The 27,331-nt window shown below is 46.6% G+C and overlaps 1 protein-coding gene across 1 annotated transcript in view; it reads right to left on the bottom strand.

The window, feature by feature from the left end:
* The window catches only part of GLP2R (glucagon like peptide 2 receptor), a 48,855-nt gene extending 23,182 nt beyond the window's left edge, over positions 1–25,673 (bottom strand). Inside the window, exons 1-6 of the mRNA XM_023763362.1 lie at positions 25,485–25,673; positions 18,612–18,699; positions 16,648–16,752; positions 12,594–12,712; positions 2,946–3,052; positions 782–935 (exon numbers count right to left, since the gene is read on the bottom strand). Coding sequence (XP_023619130.1) covers positions 782–935; positions 2,946–3,052; positions 12,594–12,712; positions 16,648–16,752; positions 18,612–18,699; positions 25,485–25,673 — 762 coding nt within the window. The remainder of the gene's footprint in view (positions 1–781; positions 936–2,945; positions 3,053–12,593; positions 12,713–16,647; positions 16,753–18,611; positions 18,700–25,484) is intronic.
* Between the last annotated feature and the right edge of the window lie 1,658 nt (positions 25,674–27,331).

Raw genomic sequence — 27,331 nt, 5'->3', positions numbered from 1 at the left:
TAAGAGGTCAGCATAAACTTTATCCAAAAGCTTAACAAAGGCATTACAATAAAAGAAAATTACTCACGAATGTAGGTGAGAAATGCTAAACCAAAGACAGTATTAGCCATCGGGATCCAGCGATAGAAAAGGAAGAACGATGTGTCAGAACCTAGTTGGGTTTATTCCAGGAATGCAGTTAGTTTGACAGGCTGCTGCATTCGTCATTAACAGGATAAAGGAAAAACCATGTCCACAGATGCAGATTTCAATGTGGAAAAGCTCTGCTGCTTTAATAAAATTAATAAAAATAGCCCTCGCCTGTTTGACTCAGTGAATAGAGCGTCGGCCCACGGACTGAAAAGTCCCGGGTTCGATTCTGGTCAAGGCCAAGTATTTTGGTTGCAGGTCCCCCGGCCCTGATGGGGCGCATGTAGGAGGCAACGTATCGATGCGTCTCTCTCACATCGATGTTTCCGTCTCTCCTTCTCCCTTCCAATCTCTCTAAAAATCAATGGAAAATATCCTTGGGTAAGGATTAACAACAACAACAAAATAGTAATCATAAAAAGATGGATCTGGTTTAATTCTTCTTGTATGTACAGATGAAGCATCCCCACCCCAGGACTGTTCAGCAGCCCCACAGTGAAGTTTCTGCTGCTGATTCTCTTTACCCTGCCCCACTCTCAGAGGTGATGCCCGTCTGACCACAAAGCCTCCGGCCCCCTTCATCCCCCTCCTCCCTCTCCAGCCCCCTCCCTGCCCTCTGACCCAGCACTGACCCACCCGGTGGAGGACATACCTCGGACATGTAGGACACCCACTGCCTCTCGGTGTCGGGCCTCCTGGAGTAAGAGTTGTGGAAGACGATGTCCCTCCCCAGCACGGCCAGGGCTTTCAGGACGAAGGAAGCAAACAGGTTCATGTGGATGTAGTTGCGGGTGCAGTGGAGTTTTCTGTGCGGGAGGAAACCACGTTCCTTCCCTCAGGAAAGGCGGTGCCGGCCAACGGGTTGTGCCTGAAACACTGCGTATCCACTACAGGTTGGGGGTTCGGTGGAGGCTCCAGAGCGGGCTGGCTGGGATATGTGACCTTATTCTCTGTGACTCATTTTCCTCAACTGCGATGCGAGGATAATGATAGCTGACACCTTTATAACATGGCCCACATACGCCGCTACGTCCCAAGCCATTTACAGTGAGGGCTTGTGGGTACCCTTGCTCCTTCCAACCTCTGAAGGAGTAGGTACCATTATTGCCCTGATCTTACTACTGGGGAGATCACGGCAGAAAGGTTACGTCACTTGTCCAAAGTCCCAGAGCAGTAAGTGGTAGAGCTGAGATTTGAACCCGGAAACTCTAAGGCTATAACGTACGGCTCTCCCAGGCTCTGCGGCCTGAAAGAACAAGAGGGCTTGCCTCCCAGGGCTGCGGGAGGGTTCAGGCAGTTCCTGGGTGAGAAGTGCTCACACAGGCACCCACTTAGGCACAGAACAAGCGCCCAGAAATGGTCAGCTCTCCTTGCCTCTGCCTCTCCCACCTGGAGCCTCCTGCAGCTCCACCTTGTCCTGGCTGATGAAAGCTGCCTCACTTGGCTTTCATAGCTGGGCCTGGGCCCCTGGGCGGCACCTGCCTTGCTTTAGAGCTATTCGTCTTTTCTAATTTTGAAGGCAGATTTGAAGCAGGTCCTTGCACTTCAGCATGTATGCATCCTTCTCCCTAACTAGACTGGGGACTACTCCAGGGCAGGGGCGGGGTCTTACTCTACCCAGTGCCCGAGACAAACGGACACTCGGTTGACCCGGGTTCTGCTGAAGTTACTCCCTGCGGCGCCGGGCAGCGCCTTTCTCCTGGCTCGGTTCTGAGACTTTGGGAAGGTGAGTGGAGGTGGTCACCCGCAGCAGTGGGTCCGGGCTGTGCGATTCTCCTGTTGTTCAGGAACTGCTCTCCCTGGAGCAGAAGGTCATTACCCTGCTCCAGGAGCCAGCGACCACCCTGAGGTTAAGGGTCAGGGAGGGCCAGACCTGGGCGTGGAGAGCCGAGGAGGGGAGCTGCTCTGGAGCTGGCATCCAGGTCTCCACGGTCCCCATGCAGGTCTCCTGCTTCCGTGCCAAACTCTCCTTCTGCCGTGTTATGTGCTCAGTGATGTTCCCGAAAGGGCTGAGCGGAGAGAGCCTGAGAGGGCTCCCCTGTGGCTCTATAAATGTCTCACTCGGGGAATTTTTAAAAACGTAATTTAATAAAATGCACGGAGGCTTGGGCTTCTGACAGAGAGTATTAGGGAGTGAAAATGCTGAGGCGCTGGACTGCCTGGTCGTGGTCCTGGCTCCATCGCTCACCAGCTGTGTGATCTTGGGCCAGTTCCTCGATCTCCCCATAGTTCAGTAACTCACTTACAAAATGGGGTAATAACAGCGCTAATCCCCTAGAATCAGAACTCAGCTTGATTCGGATCAGGATGAGATTTAAATGACTCAGCGCATGTAACATACTTAGGACAGCGCCCGGGCACCAGGAAACACAGCTAATTGGAGACTGAAATCCCATCTCTACCCCTCATTCACCTGCTTTGGAGACCTTTCTTAATCTCTGCTGTAAAAATCATGCCTCTGGCAGCGCTGTGGTGAGAACGGGCTGTGGTAGCAGTGGGTGTGATTGGGACTTTGGAGCAGGGCCCGGCACATAGGTTATCCAAACCAAAGGAAGCAAAAGCTGAGTTAGGACCCCAGATTCCAGCTCTCACTGGGCTTGGTGACTGGGGCGACTCCGTGGCTCTCAGTGGACCTCTGATATTCATCCCCCTTCCTCTGGAAAAGGGATGGGTGGACCAGGAACTCCCTCAGACCCCTTTCCAGCTCTGATGAGCCCGGCCCGCACCCGGCCCAGTCTTCTACTGCATTCTAGAGGTAGCCAGTGCGCAAGCTCCAGGGCCCACGCCTGAGCACACGCCCGCGGAGTTCCACTCACCGAAGAAACAGGAGGAGAGTGAGAGCCAGGAGGAGGGCGACAGCGGAGAGGGAATAGCCCACCGTGTACAACAGCTGCAAGGTCGACAGCAAGGCGTGGTGTTCCACCTGAGCACAGAGGGAGAGCGGCCATGATCACCAAGCTAGATGGCTATGGTCTCCACCCCCGAGCCCCATGCCCGGACCACCAAGGTTCTAGGCATGCACCCCACCTAGGATTTTGAATTGGATTACATTGAAACTATGGATTAATTTAGAGTCCATGGACATAGTATGCCTCTCCCTTTAGTTAGATTTTGTTTAAATTTCTTTCCACAGAGCTTTGTAGCTTTCAGTATATAGGTCCTGCTTATCTTTTGTCAAGTAAAGAACTCAGAGGCCAAGGCGCCTTGATGAGTGACGAGCCCACCTTGGGGCTCACCTTCACGGCTGGTCCCACAGCCCAGCATTGGTGCACCAAGATTCACAGTATCACAGAAGAACTGTGCCAGGACAAGAGGGTGCCTTGGGAATGAAGGCAGGATCTTTGCCCCTGGTGTGTTGTCCCTAGAGTATAATGGTTCTTCTCTCTCTCTCTCTCTCTCTCTCTCTCTCTCTCTCTCTCTCTCCATTTCTCTCTCTCTCAGATGGAACCAGGTTTCCAACTGGATGTCTCCTTCCTAAAACAACTTTTCATAGATGACCTCTTAGACAAAGACCTTACAAAACACTGGAATATTTTATCTGAGTCCCAGGGTAGCCTGATTGTGAAAAGAGGATAATTTACTGGAAATTCTGTTTTATTAAGTGAGATTTTCCATTGGAATCTCACCTTTTCATTCAGCCTGTCATACATAGCACCATCAAGATGCTGTGGGCTCTTCTACGAAATGTATTTACAAAGAAAATCTTGACGGTGTTTCTAAGTAAATTTTTTTAAAGCCCACAGTAAATATTTATTATCTGCTAAATTATGTCTACACTTCTCTGCATATCCCTTTTATTAAAGTAAACTTGATGTACGGTAACCTGCACATGTTTAAAGTCTAAACCTTGATGAATTTGGACATGAATATATCTGTGATGTTATTATTACATTCAAGACAATGAACATTTCCATCACCTCCCAGAAGGTTCTGTGACCCTTTGTGATACCTCTCCTCTCAGTGTTCCTGCCACCCCACGTCCCGGCAAACACTGGTCTGTTTTCTGTCATTACAGGTTAGTTTACATTTTCTAAAATTCTATATAAAATGTAATTTTATGATACGTACTCTTTTTTGCAAGGCTTATTTCCCTCAGAATAATTATTTTGAGATTCACCCGTGTCAGAGCCCATTCCTTTTTTATTGCTGAATAGTATTCCATTGGGAATGCACCACCATTTATTGGTCCACTCAACTATTGATGGACATTTGGATAGTTTTAAGAATTTGGCTTTTACAAATAAAGTTGCTATAAACATTTCTGTACAAGTTTTTATATGGACATAGATTTTCATTTCTCTCAGATAAATATCTAGACATAGAATGGTGGAGTAGGATGGTGTATGTTTTAACTTCTTACAAAACTGCCGAGCTGTTTTCTAATTGAGTCGTATCAACTTACACTCCCACCAGCGGTGTATGAGAGTTCCAGCTGCTCTGGAGTCTATTAACACTTCATATAATCAGTCTTTTAAATCTTAGCCATTCTAATGGGGGTGTAGCCGTGTCTTATTGTGATTTTAATTTGAACTTCTCGAATGATTGATGATGTTGAGAATAATTTCCATGCTTATTTTCCATCTGTATATCTTACTTGGTAAAGTATCTGTTCCATCTTTTAAATTGAATTATTTGTCTTAATTGCTCATTATAAGTGTTCTTTATATAGTCTAGGTATAAATCTCTTGTCAGATTGTGTTTTGCAAGTATTTCCTCTCATTCTGTGGCTTGCCTTTTTATTTTTTAACAGTGTCTATAGAAGAGCAGAAGTTTTTTTATATAAAGTCCAATTTATCAACTTTTTATTTTTCTATCCTATTTTTAAAACCTGTGCCAAGGGCCTTAAGATTTTCAGTTATGTTTTTTTTCCTAGAAGTTTAATAGATTAAGCTCTTACATTTAGGTCTGTGATCTATTTCTACTTCATTTGCATTCATGGTGTGAGGTAAGGATAGAAGTTGGTTTTTTATATTCAATTGCTCTGGCACCATATGCTGCTAAGATTATTCTTTCCCCTTTGAAATGCCTTGGTACTTCTGTAAAAAATCAAGTTCCTTTATATGTGTGGGTCTGTTTCTGGACTCTATATTCTATTTCATTATTCTGTATATTTATCTTTATGCCAATGCTGCACTGGCTTGAATACTACAGTTTTATAGCAAGCCTTGAAAACAATTACTGTTAGTCTTCCACTTTTGTTCTTTCTCAAGTTTGTTTTAGCTATTCTAGGTCTTTTGCATTTCCATATAAATTTTAGAATCAGCTTGCTATTTTCTACAAAAATTCTGCTGGGATTTTGAATTGGATTACATTGAAACTATGGATTAATTTAGAGTCCATGGACATAGTATGCCTCTCCCTTTAGTTAGATTTTGTTTAAATTTCTTTCCACAGAGCTTTGTAGCTTTCAGTATATAGGTCCTGCTTATCTTTTGTCAAATTCATCCATATGTGTTTCATATTTTTCATGCTGCTATAAATGATACTGTTTTCTTAATTTTAATTGCTTATTGTTAGTATATAAAAATACAACTGTTTTTTAAATATTGATCAGTAGTCTGCAACCTTGCTAAGCTCACTTATTAATATCAGTAGGACTTTGTGTAGATTCCTTGGGATTTTCTATAGATGATCATGTTCTCTGTGAATAACATTTTTACTTGTTCTTTTCCAAACTCTTTATTTCTATGTGTTTCTCTTTCTTGCATTATTGCTCTGACTACGATCTCCAGTTGAACAGAAGTGGAAAGAGTACATTTATTATCTTGTTAAAGATCTTAGGGGAAAGCATTTATTTTTTTCACCAATTAGTATGATGTCAGCTGCAATTTTTTAAAGATGCCCTTTTATATTAATTTCCTGTGGCTGCTGTAACAAATACCACAAATTTGGTGACTTAAAATAACATGATTTATTGTCTTGCAGGCTGGGGTCAGAAGTCTAAAGTCAGTTTCCCTCGGCTAAAATCCAAGTGGCAGATTAGCAGTCCCTCTGAAGGCTGCTCTGGGGTTAGCAGAGGCATGAATTCCCCAGCACATCTGGCCCGCTTTCCAGCAGACAAAGTGGGCTCCAAGAACCAGAAAACCAGCAAAAAGAAAAAAAAAGGCATAGACTAGTGGTAACAAGCTAAAAAGCTGTATGTTGAATTGGTTAGAGCAAGGGGATAGAGATGGGCACCAGCCGGGGCAGTTGGTGTTAACTGCACCCCGTTAGAAAATGTTCCTTAACTGTCCACTGGATTCAGGACTCTACCAAACCTGGCTACTTCCCTAGCGGTCTCAGAACACCCAGATAGTCTCCAGCTCACTCTCAGAACCAACTGGAGAATCTGAAGTCACTTAGATATCTTTATAAAATCCTTCGTAAACAGTGTGTAGTATGCACCCACCAGGGAAACTGGCCTTCTCAAGTATTGCTGAGAGAAGGGCAAATAGTACAACCCCTGTAAGGGCGGGGGGTGGGATTTGGCAATATCTGACAAAAGTATATGTGCTTCTACCTTTAATCCAGCAATCCCATTTCTAGGAACCTTCCAAAAGATACCCCCATAGATATGAACCAACATGCATACCCAAGGTTACTCCAGGTGGCATCATTAGTAACAAAAAAAATGGAAATAATCCAAATGGCCATGGGAGAGTGGCTGAATAAACTACAGTAAACATATAGAGTGGAGTACTATGCAGCTGTGAAATAAAATAAGAAAGAGAACCATTTCTGGAAATTGATGTAATTTCCAAGACACGTTGTAAGGGAGAAAAGAGAGATGCAGAATAGGGTATCTGATATACTGCCTTTTGTGCAAGAAAAATGGGGAAATAACATATTAATATATTTGCTTAGTTTTGCACAAAAAAATGTAAAATATATATTACAATTTGATTTTAAAAAGAACTAAAGAAAAAGAAAAGAGAGAAAGGATAAACTAGAAAGTAATAAAAATGGTTACCTATAGGGAATAGGTAGAAACAGGGCTAGAGGCAGTGATGGAAGTAAGATTTCTCTGAATATACTTTTTTCTATAGTTTTGGCTTTTAAACATTGCGAATCCTTTATTTATTTTAAAAAATAGAGACAGAAAAATGAAAAAGGCACACCACTAGTACTAATAGACACAAATGAATAAAACTGTATATCCAATTAATAACAGGACCACATAGAGAATTTAATTATTTCAAATATTATGAACATAGTATTCTAACCATGGGTTATAGTCTAAGGATATAAAGCGCTTCAAAGAAATCTGAAACTTTACCAAATAGGTTTATATTTTTAGTGGAAATTTTAATATTAAGGTTGAGACTATTATAAATATGTTTTTATTAATTTTTTTTTTAGAGAGAGAGAAGAAGGGAGAGGGACAGAGAGATAGAAACATCAATGATGAGAGAGACATCGATCGGCTGCCTCCTGCACACCTGCTATCAGGAATCAAGCCTGCAACCCAGGCATGTGCCCTGAACAAGATTAGAACCCAGGACCTCTCTATTCATGGGTTGATGCTCAACCATTGAGCCACACCAGCCGGGCTGGTTGAGACTGTTTTATGTATATTGCATGATAAGGTAAATAAATAATTATGGTAATGCTATTAGAAAGCAAATTTTCACTGAAAGAAAAAAAAGACATAGAATACAAACTAATAAGGTAAAATCCTAAATGTTATATTTGAATTAGAATTATCAATAGAAAGCCTTGATTTTTTTAAAATGTTTTTTTCGAAGTCTGAACAGTAAAGGTTCTAGGATCTTGTAGTAGTGGCAATGAGCACATCTAACACTGAGATCTTGGTTTCAAATACCATTCTTCCACTTAAAGGGCCCAGGATTCTGAAGAAACAGCTGATTTGTGCAAGATGGGCCTGAAACACCTTCTTATGCCAGAAAATAAGGAAGTGCTCAAAGACTAATAGGATTATAACAAAAGGACTTGAGAGCCAGTTTGATGGGATTTCACTAACTAAATCTAGAAAACATCCTGTATAATAAAAGGGTAATATGTAAATTGACCCTAAAGGCGGAACAACTCGGAATGACCGGTCACTATGATGCACACTGACCACCAGGGGGCAGATGCTCAATGCAGGAGCTGCCCGCTGGTGGTCAGTGCGCTCCACAGGGGAGCTCTGCTCAGCCACAAGCAGGGCTGACGGCTGCAAGTGAAGTGGCGGTGGCGGGAGCCTCTCCCACCTCTTCAGCAGCGCTAAGGATGTCCAACTGCAGCTTAGGCCCACTCCCCGAAGACAGCAGGCCTAAGCTGTCATTTGGACATCTCCCGAAAGCTCCCAGCTGCCAGGCCTAAGCTGGCAGGTGGACATCCCCCGAGGGGTCAGGCCGGGCTGAGAGAACCCCCCCTCCCCGAGTGCATGAATTTTTGCGCATCAGGCCTCTAGTTTATCGTAAAAACGAATAAGTCTAGATAGCCCTGGCCAGTGTGGTTTGGGTGGTTAGAACATCGTCCTGTGCACCAAAAGGGTGCTGGTTCAATTTCTAGTCAGAGCACATACCTAGGTTGTGAGTTGAATCTCTGGTGGTGGCATGTATGGAAGACAATGTTCCTCTCATACATCATTCTCTTCTCTCTCTCTCTCTCTCTCTCTCTCTCTCTCTCTCTCTCTCTCTTCCCCCCCCCCCACCCTGCCCTAGAGATCAGTAAAACATATCCTTAGGTGAGGATTTACAAAAAAGAATGGGTATAAGTGAATTAAATAATCTCTAAGTCCATAGTGATATTCAAAAAAAGGGAAAGGGGAGGAAGTCTTCTTTTCAGGAGACTGCCACCGAGTAAATGTGGAAGGACTGATAGAGTTTGAATGCCCTCAAGCACGCGTCATCAATGAAGGTAGAACACTGATGAAGATGTGTCAGAGAACAAGGTAAACAACGGTACCAAAGCAGCATCCTGCCAATTAGTGACTAAATCCAAGAGGAGGAATGTGCCTTTGCCATGGAGAGATCCTGGCCGTCACTACCTACGCTGTGTTAACCTAAAAATAGAAAGGCCTTTCAAAGTGAGATCCAAAGGGTAGCTATTCCTGTCGCACTGATCCGGGCAGAAGCCTGAATAATGTTCTAATGAGGAGACAAAGGCAATGGGTACTTGTGAGGAAGAGCAGGGGAGCAATTACATCAACAGAAGGAAGAGCCTGGTCCAGGGGAGAAAAGTTATAAAAACGGGGGAAGGGCAGGGAGAACAACGGGGGAAGTGTATGATGAAACATTAGTTGAGATGATGAAATCTGTTGATTTTATTTAGTTGGAATAACGGCAGTATAGTTATATGGAATAATGTTCTTAAAATTCAGAAGTACATGAGGAATAGTTAGTGGCAAAGTCTCATGATGTCTGCGAATTATTTTTAAATATTTCAGAAAGAGAGAGAGCAAATGTGGCAAAATGTGAATGCATTTTGAATCTAGATAGCGGATCTAGGAGTGTTTATTATTATTTTGACTTTTCTATATGTTTGACTATTTCAAAATAAAATATTGGAAAAATAGATGTGTATCAATTTATATATATATTATAGGTTATATTAAAAATTAAAATTTATCATTAAAATTAAAATGATAACATATAGCAATTAAATTTTGTATTTAATTGAGAATAGAAAGTATTTTTATAAGGGCAAAGGACACAGCTTGAAGTAAGAAGGCAAGATAACAATTTATTCAAACACTTCTAAGCACAATTCTATACCAAGGAACCTAAACATACTTGTTAATACTTATGCATGTGCACACACACATACACACATACAGACACATACACACATGTGCAGACACATACACAATCCCTTTTAAAAGCACTTTTTAATGTGCTTAAGGACCCCCAGTGTGTTGTCAGTTGGGAGAACATATTTTGTTTGCCAAACCTTTGAAGGACAAAGATTTACTAACACCAGACTTTTTTGGGCAAGAGTTCAACCCTCTATTAGAAACATAGGTAAACATGGCCAGAAGTTGGTTTTGTTTTTTTGGTTCTTTTAAGTATTTGAATTCTTCAAAAGATGGCCGTTTGCAGAGGGGAGGAGCCAATGCCCTTGTCCTCACTTTTCTAAAGAGAGGAATATTTACTTCCTGCCTTGAAAAGCGTTGTTGTCCCTGTCCACCCACTTGGGCCGCTGCAGACCTAAGTCCAGAGGAAGCAGCAGGCATCTCGGACCTGCCGGTGAATTCCTCCCAGAGGCCTGGGTTCCCGGCCCCAGCGGCACATGGGAATCACCCATTTAGCACCCGACCTGGTTCCTAGGCTCCACCACAGACCCGCTGACTCAGAATCGGCGACACCATTTCTTCAGTGTTGATTATGTGCCCACCGTATGCAAAGGCTTTTGTGCATCCCAGTACTAGGCCAGGGACAGGGTGGTGGCATTCAGATAGAACTGCGATTTGGTCATTGTTCTCAAGTAGCTTAGTTCAGGAGGGGAGATAAGGAAGACATACAATTTGTCTAATTCAAGCCACGCAATTAGCACGCGTCTGGTTCCTGGTGAAAGTCAGACAGATGCTTGAGATAAGCTGAATCCAATTCAGCCACGGGTATCATTTTAATGCCGTTAAGGGGTGTGACCTGTCACATGGTAACACTGTAATAGAAACATCGAATTTTGTTAACTTAAATCAAGTAATAAAGTGAAAAAGAGGTTTAGAAAGAATTCCCTGTGGATGAGGAGCAAATGGAAGGCTCTTCATGCCTGAGAGGAAGGTGGTACAGACTTGGGAGAGCCCAGGGCACACAACGCCCACCAGGCTCTACAGTCAGTGAGCCACAGCCCGGGGCAGGGGCGGGGTATGGTGTGCAGTCTGCAGTGAGGGCAGAGAATTCAGAAGTGGTTGTGAAATATCTAGAACCCAGGACAGAGGAAAGGGCAAGGAGTCTTCCTTGTCCCCTGCCTCAAAGCTCCTCAGGGCCCGAGCCCACCGGAGCTTTCTGTTGCCCTTGACTCTGCCTTCTCACCACACCCCCAGCCTCCGATCATACTGCTTCCCTCCGCAGGATCCTGCAAATCCAGCCTCCCTCTCCTCTGCACCCCACTGCGTCCTCTCTCTGCCTGGGCTGTGAGTTCCTGCAATGGCTCCTGCCTGCTCCCCCGCCTCTGCTTCCAGTCTAGTCCCTGCCTCTCTCTCTGACCTGACAGGGCAATCCTGAAGCCTGCTCGGTGATGCCCCTCCCCTTTTCAACTGTGCCGAATCCTAACTCGCTGTGTTGGCATCTCTAGGGACCTCCACCTGTCCCTGTGCCACCTGAGACTCTAAGCTCCTGGAAGGTGGTATCTGTCTTACTCGCCGTTTAGCCCCAGTGGCTAGTGCCCAGAAGGCACGTCACGTCTGACTGTCTGAAAGAAGCTCAGATGTGGCCCAGACCTCTGATTCCCAAGCACCTTTCCCTCTGGCCATGCTGCCTTTTGCTCTTCACTTTGAAGGAAGGTGGGTGGGATGTGTACAAACAAGAGGTGTTTGGGGAGAAGAGCCGTGCCTGGGGGACTGCAGACTAGAGTCCTGGAAAGAAGATGTGTGGGTGGAAGTCTGAGGCATGGATTGGCTGTGCGCCCAATGAACATTTGCTGAGCAGCGATGGTGATCCACTGCCCAGTTATGGCGCTGGGCCCTGGCGACAGAGGGGTCACTCCTACCCAGGTGTGCTGACTAGGGCTCAGGTCCTCTCTGGAGAACCGTATGTCTACTAACAATTGTGTGACTATTTACATCCTCACAGCGCTCGCGTGCAATAGATCCTACACCCGGAGGTGGATGGGAAGCAGGGTCGCAGAGAGGTGAAGGGTCTTGGTATGAAGAGCTAGGAATCAGAGTCTGGACAGGAAACAGGGCTGTCTGGCCCTCGACCCTCAGCTCGGAATCCGGGGCTCACTGTGTCCCCTCAGGCCCATGCCCCGCCTCCTATCACTGAGTCCACTTTCTAAGGAGAAGGCTCCATAGCAGAGAGGCAAATGTGGGAGAAGGTCAGAGCGTGGTGGGGAGCGGTGGCCACTCTTGATGGGGTGGCCACACAAGACTTCGCTTTGAAGGAGACATTGACCTGAAACCTGGATGATAAGAAGGAGAAGCCGCCCGGCTGGCGTGGCTCAGTGGTTGAGCATTGACTCATGAACCAGGAGGTCACAGTTCCATTCCCAGTCCGGGCATGTGCCTGGGTGGCAGGATCGATCCCCAGTGTGGGAAGTGCAGGAGGCAGCTGATCAGTGATTCTCTGTCATCGTTGACGTTTCTATCTCTCTCTTCCTCTCCCTTCCTCTCTGAAATCAATAAAAACATAAGAAGAAGCCACAAAAAATGAGGAGAGGTGTTCCAGGGAGAGGGAACAGCAGCAAAAGTGAGTCCGGAGCAGACAAGCTTAGGGAAGGCTCTCTGTGTGGCCCCTAAAGCCAAGGGGCCATGGAGGGCCCTGGGGCAGGGCAGAGTGGTTGGGCCCCAGGCGTGTTCTCGCTGGGCCAAGGGGACTCACGTTTTTTTGGACGTTGTGGTTCTCAGAGCATTCGGAGTCATCCTGCCAAACTGTGCGGTTCGCCAGCGTCTGCCAAGTGCCCCGAGCCAGGCAGCGTCTGTAGGCCCTTCCCGGGTTCTCTGAAAGTAAACACAGCTCTGGGGGAAAGGTCGGCTCCCTGAGCACGTGGGGAGGCCCGTTCCTCCGAAAGCCGTGGAAAATCCCAGGGAAATGGGACTTTTACTTCCCCTTGGGGGGCTCATTAGCATCTCTACTGTTTATTTGGGATGGAAAGAAAAACAGGAAGTCTCTACATTTCCTAAGAAGTCCTAACCCAAACTCTCCATCTTCTCCTCAAACCTGCTCCACCCACAGGTCTTCCTGTCTCCGTTGATGGCAAACCCATCATCTCAGTAGGCTGGCCCCAACCTGTTTCCTGTCTGTCATACCTTCATCTGGTCCATGATGTCTCTACCTTCAAACGCATCCAGAATCCGACCACTGTTTTCACCTCCTGCTACCACCCTCACTGGAACCACCCTCGTCTCTCACTGGGTTATCGTGACCCCTTCCAATACTTGTCAACGCCTCCGCTATCATGGGCCACAGCTAGGCCAGCCGTCAGAATGAGCTTAAACATATGTCAGTCACAGCATGGGACGCCTCACTCAAAGTCATCCCAGGGCGCTCAGAAAACAGGTCAGAGTGCCAGGGTCTCCCACAGAGTCCTGCAGGGCCCGGCCCCAATGCTCCCTGGCCTAACCTCCTATTGCTTCTCTTCCCCCTTCACTCCAGCCACAGAGGCCTCCTTGCTCCTTGCTCATCAGACATGCTGCCCAAATAGTGTGCAACTTACACTCATCGACTCCTTCCCTGCTGAACACTCTTCCTCTATTGGCTAAACCCCTCCCCTCCTTTAAGTTTTCGCTAAAACATCAGCTTGTCATAAAGCCCATTCCAACCTTCCCATCTCTTTCCCTCCCGTCTTAGTTAAAACACTCATTCAAATACTCTCTGTACTTTACTTGTCTGTGATGTTTCTTGATTATTGCTTGTTGCTGGAATATGAGCCCCACAAGGAGAGGAATTGTATTCTGGTTTTGGTCACTAATATGTCCGAAGCACTGAAAACAATGGCTAGCACACAGTAGGTCTTCAATATCTATTTGTTGAATGAGTGAATGACAATAATGTTCTCCACATCAGCCATAATTGCTCTGTGCTGGGGAATGCATGGACAAAGAAGACACAGCTCCAAGTCGAGCAGGTGGAGGAGATGTGCACATACAAGTGTCACCAAGCGCTGTAAATGCTAAGGAACCTAAGAGGCCTCAGAAAGGTGGGGGCGGGGCGGGCGGTTGCGCTTAGGGGAGTAGTTGGAAAAATTTTCTAGGATGAAAGTTTCAAGCTGAGGATTAAAGTTGGGTTTATAGACACAAAAGTGTGGTCAAAGGCACTGGGTGGAACTGGCTGTGCAGGTGTAGGGGCCTAGGAGTTGTTTATTTGGCTGGAGTGGAGACGGAAGAAACTGCTAGAGAGGTCAGCGGGGTCATGCGATGGAAGGTCTTGAGCACCATTTAGTGGTGTAGGTGATGAACCAGCATAATCCAATATGCATTTTAGAAAACTCTGTGAAGGTGGTTGGAAGGGGGCCAGACCTGAGGCAGGGGACCAGTGAGGAGGGGGGAGCAATAGCTGAGAGCAAAGATGAGCAGTGGCGGGTGGAGGGGGAGAGGGGCCAGGGGACTTGGCTACCAGCCAGATGAGGGATGTTAAGGGGGCCAGGTGGAATGGGGAATGTTTTTCTCTCCTCTATTTCCCACTCCTCTCTGTCCCTCCATACTCACTTCCCCTGATGACAAGTCTTGACTGTTCTACTGCCGATATTTTTAAAACTCTTTCCTGTTCTCTCCAACCTCCTGCCTTTGCCTGAATCTCTACCCTCACCGTCTCTTTTTCTGAGCCACTGAGGTAGCTTTGCCTCCCTGACCCCCTCCATGCCTCAGTCCAACAGCCACAGGCTACCAACATCATCTCCCCACACCACACATCTCATGTCCTTCTCATGCCTTAACACCTTTGGCAGCTCCACAGAAGCTTCTCTACAGAGGAAAGTTAAAAACCCTTAGCATAACATATAGTTTCCTGCTTCATCCGCAGCCTTATATGCCCTTACAGCCTGTGTCCACTGTTACAGCCTCTATCCACCGACACTCGGGCTCCCTTCTCATAGTACAATGCTCCCCCTCTGATCTTACCTCACAGGAATGCTTGTCCATCCTACTTCTCTAAACCCCTCCGCTGGCTCCACAGTTTCCTTTTACTGCAAGAACCCGTTTGGATTCTTAAGATTTAACGCACAAAAGGTTGAGTGGAAAAGCAACTTCTCACCTTTTGCGAGTCACATTCCCCTTAGCACATTCTAGAAGCCCACAACTCATTTTTTTAAGCCTTAACTCCACTTCTTTGTAAGTTTGAGTTTGTGATCACTTTTTCTCTTCAAGTGAATGGACTTCTGTTTCTAGCTCTCGGGAAAGAACAGGCAGATGGTGGAGCTGGTGGTGGTGGTCTGTTCCACGTACCCTTGAGGAGACCACCCACAATTGGGGCCTTAAAGACCTGGAGGGGTCCAAGGAGCTGGACTCAGTCTCAGCCTCAGCTCCCATTGACGAAGCACCTACTGTGTGACTGACTCGGTGCGTGCCTTCTCACTTATTCCTCAAGAAGAACTTAAGAGTTGGCTATTACAGACAAAACCACAGCTCTGAGGGCTCTGGCAATCTGTCAAAAGTCTGAGGATAGAATAGAGGGAGGGGGTCTAAGCTTAGAGCTCCTGACTCCCTGTGCTCTTCACTCATCACTGAGCTGAACCCTCGGGTCCAGCAAGCTCTTCAGCGTCTTTCCTTTCACCTTCCCTGGAGCCTCACATCCTCATGTCCCCTGGGCTGATTCCAAAGGACAGTTTCATGAGCACTCCCTCCCAGAAATGTGTCTTCCTTGAAAACTCTCTTGCCCTAACCGGTTTGGCTCAGGGGATAGAGCGGCAACTTGCAGACTGAAGGGTCCCAGGTTCGATTCCGGTCAAGGGCATGTACCTTGGTTGTGGGCACATCCCCAGTAGGAGGTGTGCAGGAGGCAGCTGATCAATGTTTCTCTCTCATCGATGTTTCTAACTCTCTATCCCTCTCCCTTCCTCTCTGTAAAAAATCAATAAAATATATTTTTAAAAACAAACAAACAACAACAACAACAAAACCTCTCTCTTTTCATCAGAAGCCTCAAAAAGTTGAAACCAAATTTTAACTGATGCGACCATTTCCTGGGCTGACATTCAATACAAAATATCACCATCTCGCCTTCTCAGAAACCCATTTCACTTTGTTTTGCCTGGAATTTGGTAACTGCTTATGTTTCTTGAGAACAGTCCTCAAGATTTCACCTGTTCTTAGATTTGTCCATGGTCTTCGGTCAAAGGCTATAGAATTCTAACCAGTCATTGTTCCTCCCTCCTTCCAGTGAAACAGCCAAGCGGCTGCTGGCTGGGGCAGGTGGGGCGGGATAGCATCCTGAAGTCCTAAACGATAGTCACTTCCTTGAAGCAGGACCAGGGCAAGCTGAGGGTTAAACTATCCATCCAAGTCCCGTGAGGCTTAAAAACACCAGTTCAATAGCACTTCCTCCCAATGCTATTGCCAGGGTGGTTTTGATGTTTGACAAGCCGAGGTTGCACGGCTGTGAGCATCCCATCTTTCTCCCCCACCTCTTTCTGCTCTGCTGGATAGTGACAATTCTGACCCTCACTGCAGCACATTCTGTGGAAGCCGGGCCTGGACCCTATCATTTCAAAGAAAAGAGGACTAGTATGTTAACAGAACATCCAGCACAGAACTGCAGGAAGATAGGAGAAGCAGAGAGAAAAAGGAACCTGTAACCTTAGAAGGACACCTTTTGTGGGAGAAGAAGACTTGAGGAAAGCAGTTGGTTGGAGCCCTTTCTCTCTCTGCTCCCTGGCTGGTCTGCCAGGAGGGACCAGCCTTTAAAGAAACGGTCAGGAATTGGTGAAATGAGACATTACCTTCACTCCACCCAGGTAAGTATGAAGGGCAGGGAACGGAGACGTTTCCCGGAGAAGAATGAGGCCAGCATACATACCGATCAAAGGTTCCGTTACAAAATACGCCTGCAGAGAGAAGAAGAGGGGAATGAACTGCGGTGCGGGAGCCTCAGGCCCACTGATGGAGAGAGAGGCACTGGGAGACCAGAGCCCACCTTCCTGGCCTCAGAAGCGGTAGTCACCTGCACAGAGGCCCGCGTGGGCATCCCCCTCTCCAGAAAGGTCAAGGATGAGGAACAATATGCAGGCAGGATGCTTCATGCAGCCAAGCACTGTGGCTTTGTCTCGCCACCCTGACCTCTGGCAGTGGTCTCCTCGGTTACGTCAATGTGTACGTCACGCTGGCTTTGGTTTACTTTACATGAACTGACTCTCACAGACACTCTGGGTCAGGAGGACACTGGGAGATCCAGCCAGCACCGTATGTTCCATAACTTTCTAAATACTTGTCAAGCCTTCACCAGTTAGATCCTGGAACACCCTTACTGTGACATGTGCCAAAGGACCAGTAGATGTAAGGGCATCTGCAGAACTGAAGGCTTTTGTCAGTCATACTTCTCCATTTGAATACTAGCCTGGAGGTTACTATGAAATATGTGGGCCATGTCAGGCTCAGGGGATGATGTACATTGCAGTGCTTGGTGACAAGAGGCTATAAACAGAAGCCTCAGACTCATCGGCCTCCCGGAATCAATTGAAGGGGTTTCAGGATGGATCCCAAATGTCTATGTTGCAGGCTCCTCGTTTCTGAGAACCAAGCACCATCCCCCACCATCTGCTCCTGACTAGGCTAGATCTCAGGGTGGACAGCCAGGGCTGCGGGATCCTGTGAGCGCAGATCTGCTAGGTGTGAGCTGGCGCAGGCACCTCGCGGACCCGGCTGCCAGGGGTCAGCACCCCATCTGTGTGAAGCGGTGCTGAGCTGCTAGGAGCATGGCTGCCTCGCCTGCTGCCTGCCTGGGCTGACGGAATCAGTCCAGGGAGAAGCAGGTGGCTTGCAGGTCGGCACTGCCTTTGGGTCAGGAAAATGGACAGAGAGTTTCCAGTGTCTGTCAACCTCCAGGGCCTGAATGACATGATCTGCAGGAAGCCCAGAAAACAAGGAGCTTTCAGCCACACTCCCTGGCGCTCAGAGGCAGTGAGCCAAGGCTCCTTATTCTTTTTTATTTTTCTTACAACAAAAATCTGGACACACCCAAAGAGTCAGTATGTGGGCAGGAGAGGCCGTGGACTGACCAAGCTACTAGCAAATTTGCCGGAGTGCTCTGAGCCTGGTGCAGACCTGGATAAAAGAAACCTGTGATTGCAGTTACCACCCGAGACTGAGGACCCCCAGCCCACCCAGCACACACTCAGTAGAGTCCCTGGTTAATCTCTGACAGTTGCCCAAGTTATGTGATTGGGTGGTGAGTGTGCTGTGACAGATGGCTTTTATCAAAGATGCCACAAGTGTATGTGTCCCATCTCACATGCTCTTTTACTGTGAGAGGTGGGGGGGGGGGGGCCTCCCTGGAACTGTGTAAGCCTTTGTAACCGTCTGACCAACTGAGTGTGGCAGAGGGACTTCTGAAGTTGGGTCATAAAATGAGACCTGACCTGTGGTCATGCGTGCCCATGGGACCCAGCCAATGTGCTGTGAGGAAGCCCAGGCCACACGGAGAGGCCACGGGGAAGTTTTCTGGCCCACATTCCCAGCTCAACTCTCAGCTGAGAGCCGGCGTCAACCCGCAGACATGGGTGTGAACGAGACTACAGATGATTTCACCCCAGCCTCTGAGTCTTCCAACCACACTCCAGACGTTGTAGACCAGAACAAAGCCACCCCCAATGTGCTCGGTCTGAGACATAGCAAATGATTATTCTTATTGTTTAAAGCTTTGGGACCATTTGTTACACGGCCATAAATAACTAATATGTGTGCTTACCGGAAGGTTGTTTGAGTAAGTCTCTCAGGCACTTCTCTCTGTACTGAGCCCACTTTCGAGTTGTCTCCTCAAGGAGAGATCCTGCAACCTGAGCAGAAAACACTGTGTTGACCCCTATTTAGCTGCAAGCACAGGAGTGGCCTTGTCATCATCTCATACCATGATTCTCAAACCTTCCTGCTGAAGTGCCCATCATGGCCTGCACCAAGAAATAGAATTTGTTTGGCATCTTATGTCCTATTTAAAAGATACATATGAATTTTACATTTACTCCATAATCTAATCATGGTGGTTTCAATACAACTATGAAAAGTTTTTTTTCAAAGTCTTTAAGAGAGGCTTACATTTCAAGAGGATGCAATATGCTCATCCTGAATTTTCATACCCTACCAGATAAATAGTTGCCTGCTTCGAAGACCATGCGGGTGTCAAAGAGAGGGGCAGCACGTGAAGAGGGCTCAATCGTGTGTCAGAGAAGGGCCAGAGGACTTGCAGGGGTCTGCACCCCAGGCTCAGTGTCCACCACACCCCAACCCCAGCCCACCTCGGTGCCTGTGGGTCCAGAGTCAAAGACATTGAGCAGATAGAAGCTCTGTTACTGAAGGCTTGGGGATTTTTTTCTTTCTGACATTAAACTATCTCATCCCATAGAACAGTGATGGCGAACCTATGACACGCGTGTCAGAGGTGACACACGAACTCATTTTTTTGGTTGATTTTTCTTGGTTAAATGGCATTTAAATATATAAAATAAATATCAAAAATATAAATCTTTGTTTTACTATGGTTGTAAATATCAAAATATTTCTATGTGACACAGCACCAGAGTTAAGTTAGGGTTTTTCAAAATGCTGACATGCCGAGCTCAAAAGGTTCGCCATCACTGCCTTAGAACCTTAGTTATACAGAATATACTTTTTAGGCCTTCTTAGAGATTGGATTATCTAACAACTTCTAATTGTGTACCACTTCTTTTGGCTTTAAAGGGGGATTTTTCTTCTTCAATTTACTCATTTTTATTGAGTAGTTGTTGTGTGCCAGGTTTTATATCAGGGAGGAATTGAAGGGGATACAAAATGAGTAAGACACTTTCTCTGCCCAAAAGGACTTAGAACAGTGATGGCGAACCTATGACACGCATGTCAGAGGTGACACGTGAACTCATTTTTTTGGTTGATTTTTCTTTGTTAAATGGCATTTACATATATAAAATAAATATCAAAAATATAAATCTTTGTTTTACTATGGTTGTAAATATCAAAAAATTTCTATATGTGACATGGCACCAGAGTTAAGTTAGGATTTTTCAAAATGCTGACACACTGAGCTCAAAAGGTTCGCCATCATTGACTTAGAAGCTACTAAAGTTAAGACAACCACAGTGGACCCTTGAACAACACGGGCTTAGGGTTCCGACACCACGCCCCATGCAGTCAGAAATCCATGCATAACTTTTGATTTCCCCAAAACTTAGCTGTCCCCTGGTGTCTGCAGGGGACTGGTTCCAGGACCCCCTGCAGATGCCAAACTCTGCAGGTGTTCAAGTCCCCTAAATAAAATGGTACAGATCAATGCATATAGCCGGCCCTCCACATCCTCATCTCCAGACTGTGGATCAAAACAGTGCAAATATTTATTTTTTAAATACACATATAAGTGGATCCATGCAGTTCAAACCCATAGTGTTCAAGGGTCGACTGTATATATTAGCTGGCATACAAAGTCATGTGACATTTGTACCCTGTCATCCTCTGCTTCCCTAGTGGCTCAGTGCTGGCACCATTGTCGTCTCAGTCACAAACCAGAAACCAGGAACTGTCCTCTGCTCCTCTCTTCACCTCCACGTTCTGTCCTCCTACATTTCTGTCCAACCCTGCTTCCCATTTCCTCCACCTCTGGCCTGGTGCCCCTGTCTCCCCTTCCCACTGAGCACAGGGCTCTCTTGCCTAAAGTCTTACCCTCCTGGCCTTGTTGACTCAAGATTTCACCCAGCCACCCAGTCCCAAGGCTCTCAACCCCAGTCTTGCTCTTTCATGACTTCGCATCTTTGCACTTTCCACGGGCACTCCCTCCACCCTCGTCTTCACCTGGCTCGCTCTCTACTCATCTCTCAAGGCTCCACTCAAGCCTAGTGAGCCCTGGCCATACTTGCCCACCTCTCTCACTGAAGTCTTGAGCTGGTAAGTCTTCTTTCCAGTGTTTTTTGACCCCACACATGACTGAGTCCTATGGACCATCACATTGTACTGCCATCGGCGAGGCACTTGTCCATCGCTTTCACTTCCCCGTACATTCTGTGAGGCTGTGATGTGCCTTTCATCTCTGAGTACAAGGCCCTCGCACAGGGCTGGAGTTATTGTCCTCGTTCTCCCACTAAAGAGAGGCACAGTTGTGGGGTGAGGCGGGGCAGGGGACATGAACATGGAATCTGGGCTAAGATCAACCCGTTAATCAGTTATTTGGCTTTGAGGCTTTGTCTCCTCTCACGAGGATTACCAAACTCACATGCTCTCTTGGCTGGGTAGATAACCTGAAAGAATGAAGTAGACAGGTACAACAACAGGGAGTGAGGAGCCATTGTAAATTGGGCAGATACTCCACCTAAGGTATTCAAACACACACACACCCTAAACAAAGCAAAACCAACAACCAAAAAAACAACAACAACAAAAACCCCATAAAACAAATGAAACAAACAAACAAAAACCACAACTCTTACAAGGTTAACCAGTAGCCAGTTTTCACCTCCTGAGTAATTAGTCCAATCTATACCCACCCTCTGCCCAGCTTGCCACGCCCCCAATCTTATAGCATTCATGATCACGTGTGTGAGTAGTTCTTTGCATTTCTTCTAAAGAATCACAGCCAACTTTTTGAAAAATAAATATGGTCATTATTAGACTAGAGGGTCCCAAACTTTTTCAATTCCTGGTGCCTTTGGTGTCTCAATAATTATTCCATGGCACCCCTACGCTGAAAGAAATATCTAAAGTCCCTCTTATTAAGTAGGTAGGTCTAAACAACTTAGTAAGTATTTACATCCTAACGACTTAGTGCCCACTGGGGATCACACTACTTCCCAAACTTAAGGCTCAGACTGGACACCACCACCTTTGTTCCACTTTGACTTCTGTGCAGTATTTGCTTTTTATCACAGCAACTTCAGAAAACCCTGCTTTGCACAAATACAAGGTCATCGAAAGGAATGCAGCATGATATAATGTTGAAACCATGAACTACCTCAAGCTAGTAATTCACACAGCGTCTGGCAGATGTCATGGATCACTGCTTCCCTCGAAAAATTAAAATATCTTACAGCACCCCTGTGAACTCACAGCAGTGCCCTGGGGCACCTTAGCACACCATTTGGGAACCCTGGGATTAGCCAAGAAATAATGATGGTGGTGACATTGATGATGAAATAATTGGCATGTATCCCTTGGTTTCTGTTTTTAATGAATGTTGAATCTCCATTAGTAATATATCTCCCTGTGAATGGCCCAAGAGGCAAGACGAAAGCTTATTAACACATTAGGATGTTTTGTATCCTAGTGGGGCCATAAGTAACTTTATATTGTTTTTACAAGTTTAGCAGAGAAGTTGATAAATAAATTGTAAACTTCCAGAATCTTCCAAGTCACAAAAGTAAGACCTTTCTTGGTAAAGGGCTGTGTGTGTTCTTGGGGACCTCACTGGGACCCGGCTGAGGAAGAGACAATAGAATCAGTCCTTTATGTGAGATGTCCCTGGATTAACACTCCCCCATCCCCTGCTCATTGTCATGACTAATGGCCATGCTCAAAAACAGAAAAAAAAAGACAAAGCATAAGAAACACTAAAGCACTGAATTTGGTCAGTCTCAGAGAGCCAGACAAACTCAGACTGTCTTCCCAGGTGCATGTCCTAAGACATAAGAGGCAAATCCAAGTTCAATCACAGCCAGGTCCAAACGGTAACGAGGAAAGGAGGTACATGAGTGATGTTTCCTCTGGAAAAGTCCAGCTCAAGTCTGATTCCTCTTTTTCTTGCTTAGGTAACAGCATCAATGACTAATTTGGCTGGGAAGGGATTCAGGGAAACGGAATATTCTTCTGTTGACTTGCTTTAAATACATCTTCTAATATTATTTGTTACAGAAGGAATATATGTCATTGTAAATAAAATTAAAATTACAGATAAGCAAAAAGGGAGAAGACAAAATCACAATGGTATTACTCAGAAGTTATCATCTCTGCACACGGGCATCCTTGTTCTTTTTTTATTTTAACTAAAAAGGAAATTGTGTTGTTCTGTGGCCTCTTTTTCACTAGAAGATATATTCTTCTAAAATGACCATTTTAACAGCTACGATCATTTTCTGGAGATGAATGTGGTATAATTTATTTTTAAATTCTCTAGCTTTGGACATCTATGTTGCTTTAGCTGTTTGCTAATATAAATGATGCTGTAATGAGAATATTCAGAGTTAAATACTTTAGCACATCTTTATTAGGAGAAATTCTTTGAGTTGGAATTTCTGGGTCATAAAGTACACACTTTTAGAGGGTTTGATAATGTACTGCCAAACTATCATCCTCGCCAAAAAAAATTTTTACCTAAAAATATGTACCTTTTTACAATCCCATCAGCCATGTATGAAAGAGCCACAAACTTCTTGAATAGTCTTAAAGAGTTTGTGTTTTGATGCCCAAAGCAGCTGCTAATTGGCTTAAATGAGTTGTGGGGGGGGGGGGAGGAAGGAGGTGACAGAATTATTTCTCTACTTGAATTTAGAAACAAAACTATCCCTGAGAATTTCTCAGTAAGTGGATTTTTATGAAGACTTCCTGCCAGACAACACACCACGGTCATTTATAATCCACGGAGGGAGAGCATCTCCAAGCAAAATTCAGCATGAAGTCCGCACCAGGCCTTGTAATGTAAACATGTGGAGAAGAATATGGGCTTTGAGAGAGAACCAAGAGGAGGGCCATCAGGATTATAGACACACTGCCGGACAGACAGAGGGAAGAGGCTCTGAAAACAGACTGGGTGGCAAAGGCGGGAGGGAACATGCTAACAGGCACATGAGGGGCGGCTTTGTCAGTGTCATAAGCCAGCCTGAGGCCCCGCAGAGTCTGCTGTTTTAACATATAAATATCCGTATGCCAGCAGCTTGCAAGGGATGCTGGGGAAGAAAGAGCGCATTTCCTCAAGCGCACAGTGGCTCCACGGCTCACGAGCTACATGATCACCGGAGATCATTTAACTCCTGTGAATCTTCATTTCCCCATCTGTAAAATGGGCTCAGTAATAATTGTTTTCTCAGAAGCTCGGTGTGGGTTTGAGCAAGGTGATTAATGGTAAGTGCAAGTTCAGCAGTGCCTGGCACCTCAGAGGCCATCAATGCATAGGTGTGGGTAGAAGGTGAAGAAAACTAGACAATTAGCTGGATCTATTCAGTTTTACTATGAGATAGAGAATTGAAGCAAAGGTGAGGGTTCTGTGTCAACCTTCCCAATGGCCCTGCCGCTAACGGATTAAGTCCTGGGGTAGGAGGCAGGCTGCAGCCACCTGCCCCTCGGAAACGTCTGGTCACTGACCACGAGGCTGCCACCAGGCAAGGCTTCCAGGCGACCACGGAGGGGCTCGCATCTGCAGTCTGCTACGAGGGCTGGACGTCAGCTTGGAGAGAACTGGGATGCGCGAATTCGGTCGGGGTGCCCTGCCTGCTTGGTCCTGGGCTAGCACCAGAGAAAGCCTGGTCGGTGACCACATGAGAGCTGGCACCCAGCCCTCCCTCTAGGGGGCAGCAGGGATTTAGGACTTAGAGGTGCCTAGGGACCAAAGGAATACGAGAACATTCCTCAAGGCCCCTCTTTACTCAGATGAATGGAACGGGGTTCCTTCACATGGCAGCCCAGTCTAGCAACGGAACCTTGAAAAGGAAGGAGCAAAGGTTCCAACTTCTTGGATGAGAATAAGACAAGCTACCAGAATGCCCAACTAAAGAGAACGGTTACGTACATTAGAACACTTCCTTGGAGCCCTTAAGCCTCATGCATGGAGCTACCTTTACTGACGTAGAAAGCGTTCCACCTCCCCGAGACTCAGTTTCCTCATCTGTAAAATGGGATTAAAGGACGCCCCTCACAGGGCTGCTGAGAGCCTGGCACCGCACCTGCTGCATAGTAAGTGGTCAAAAAATGTTAGCCTGTGTTATTAGTGTATTTTGTTAAGAAAAAAAAAGTATATTGTGAGATAACAGTTATAATTAGATCCTATGTTGTTGTTTTTAAAAAGGAGATATAAATAAGTGGTAGAACTATGAGCCCCCAAATGTGAATGAGGGTGACCGCTGGGTGGTGGCATCACGGTGAGCTGTCGTCCGTATTTATCCTTCTTTGGATTTTATAAGTTTACTTTTTTAAACAATGAACATCTTATATTTTTATAATGAGAAGGAAAGAAGGAAGGAAAGGAGGAAAAAAGGAAAGAAAATATAAAAAAAAAAAAAAAGAGCTACCCATTCACCCTACATCCTCACATGTGAGAGGATGATAGAAGCAGACAGACAGGAGGTTATATGCCGCGATTTTAAATGCTACTAGTATTTAGAGTTCATACCGACGTGGACTAGGACATAGAGGGGAAACCAGGATGCAAAATGTTTCCTGCATCATGATCTCAGCTGTGTGAAAAATGCATCGAGAAAGGATTTGAGGAAAAATTGCCAAAATATTCACAGTGACTACCTCTGGATGCTGGATTAGATTGTCTTCATACTGTCTTATATTTTCCAAATTGCCTACAAGAGGCCTAGATTGCTTCCGTAATCAGAAAGAATGTGCCACTGATACTAATAACAACAATAATAATAAAAACTGCGCTTACTTGCTTGACGGAAACCAGAAGCAGCAGAGCGAGGAAGGGCCGCGCAGGGGACTGGAGAGAGCGCTTCCCACGGGAGGGGAGAGAGCTGGCCCCCGGGGAGGCAGGGCTGTGGGTGGGCAACGCGCGGACCCCCCGCCGGGGCCCCGCGGTCCTCCTCCGGGGCCCTATCCTGCTGGGTTCCGGCCTCATCTTCCTCGAGGCACCCTCACAAGTGCGAGCACATTTGTCTGACAGTCCAAGATGTACCGCAGGCAGCCTCCTGTCGCATCCCTCCGTGTCCAGCGAGGAAATGTTTGCACAAAGTCTCTCCACACGCGTCAAGAGCGTCTGTACCCGGCTAGACCAATCTGCTGGCTCTCCGAAGTTTCTCATCGACCGTGGCTCAGCCCCGTCCGGCCCCCCCCCCCCCCGGCAGGGAGATTTTTCCCACACCTCCCCAAGTCAGCTGTGTTTGCTGGGACGTCCTCTGCGGAGGCCCACGAGGAAAAGCAAGGCGGCCCGGAGGTTCCACCCTGGAGGCCTGGCTGTGGCAGCTCGGGTTCGAGCCGCTGAGGCATGGCCAGCAGAGAGGATGGGCCTCGAGCCAGCTCCTGGTGGGCATCTTCCTGATGGAGACATTTTTTGCTAAGGCGTTGGGATGGCCCAGGCCGGCTGAGCCCAGCCTCCGAGGTTGTCCAGGCCTCCTTGGGCCCTGTCTGTGCCAAGACTTCACAAGAAACAGCTGCCCGGCCCAGGAGAGCAGCTCCTGACCCAGGGTCTGAAGCAAACACCCAATCGGTGATCCGAGTTCTGTCTGCACGGCGGCAACGCAACACGCTGAAAAGTCAGCTGCGCCCTCCTGGCATGGCCCACTCATTCCGAGCACATCACGCAGCTCACCTGGCAGGCCTTTCTCTGGGAGAGCCACCACTTCCTCATGACCGTATTTGTGCTTCCCCGTCACAATTCACCTTTACAAAATCTTTTCACCCAGCATCCTATTCATTCGTCCCCACGATACTCCTGTGAGGGCTGCTAGTTCTCCACTTGACAGCGGGAAACTGTGGTTCAGAGACGTTAGGTTACTTGCCCAAGGCCACACAGCAAGTAAACGGCAGAGCCAAGATATCTCCCCAGGTCCTCTGACCAGTCACCTGGCCACAGCGATGTGGTAAGTTGCCTTATCTTACCCTAACTCTCTAGGCAGTTCCATTTCTCTAGTGGTCTCATCACCATGCCTGTGAAAGGCTCTGCATGACCCTTCTCACCCATCTCTCCCAGCCCAGCTCCCAGCATCCCCCGCCATGTCCTCCAGAGGCCCAGGGGACCACATCCTGACTGGATGAGAGGCAGGTCAGCAGGAACTCATCTTGGTCAGCTTATCTGAGTGAGAAAATTCTGAACAGTTGGAGAGAAGCAGATGAGCAACCCTTCATAGAAATCCTTGCGAGTCTTCGGAACTGCCTGTGGCAAGATTTTAATCCTTAGCAACGAATGCTCATAATGAGCAAAGACCCCCAAATGGACTCTTTTAACGATGTGGCCTCTGGAACCAATGTGGTCATCTCTTGGGGACAACAGAGAGCAGGACGAAGTGACATAGAGGGAGAAAAGTGCCCACATGGTGGGCTCTGGTCCTTTTGCTGTGGTTGTACAGTTATCCTGCAACTGTTAAGGCTGGCTTCCAAGTTGCATGCTGGCAAAGAAAATGCCAGCTTGGTAAGAATCTTCTATCTAATCTCTTTTTCTCAAAAACATCCTTTTTCTAGAAGGTGGGGACACACTAGTGAGAAGACTTGGTAAACCAGATGCTCACGGCTCCTGGGCGCCTGACAGCACACCCTCAGCCTTTAGCAGCAGACAGGACA

This window comes from Myotis lucifugus, unplaced genomic scaffold, assembly GCF_000147115.1.
Source record: "Myotis lucifugus unplaced genomic scaffold, Myoluc2.0 scaffold_282, whole genome shotgun sequence".
NCBI classification, from domain to species: Eukaryota; Metazoa; Chordata; class Mammalia; order Chiroptera; family Vespertilionidae; genus Myotis; species Myotis lucifugus.
The sequence above is the reverse complement of the archived record's forward strand: the minus strand, read 5'-3'. Positions and strand labels throughout refer to the sequence as shown.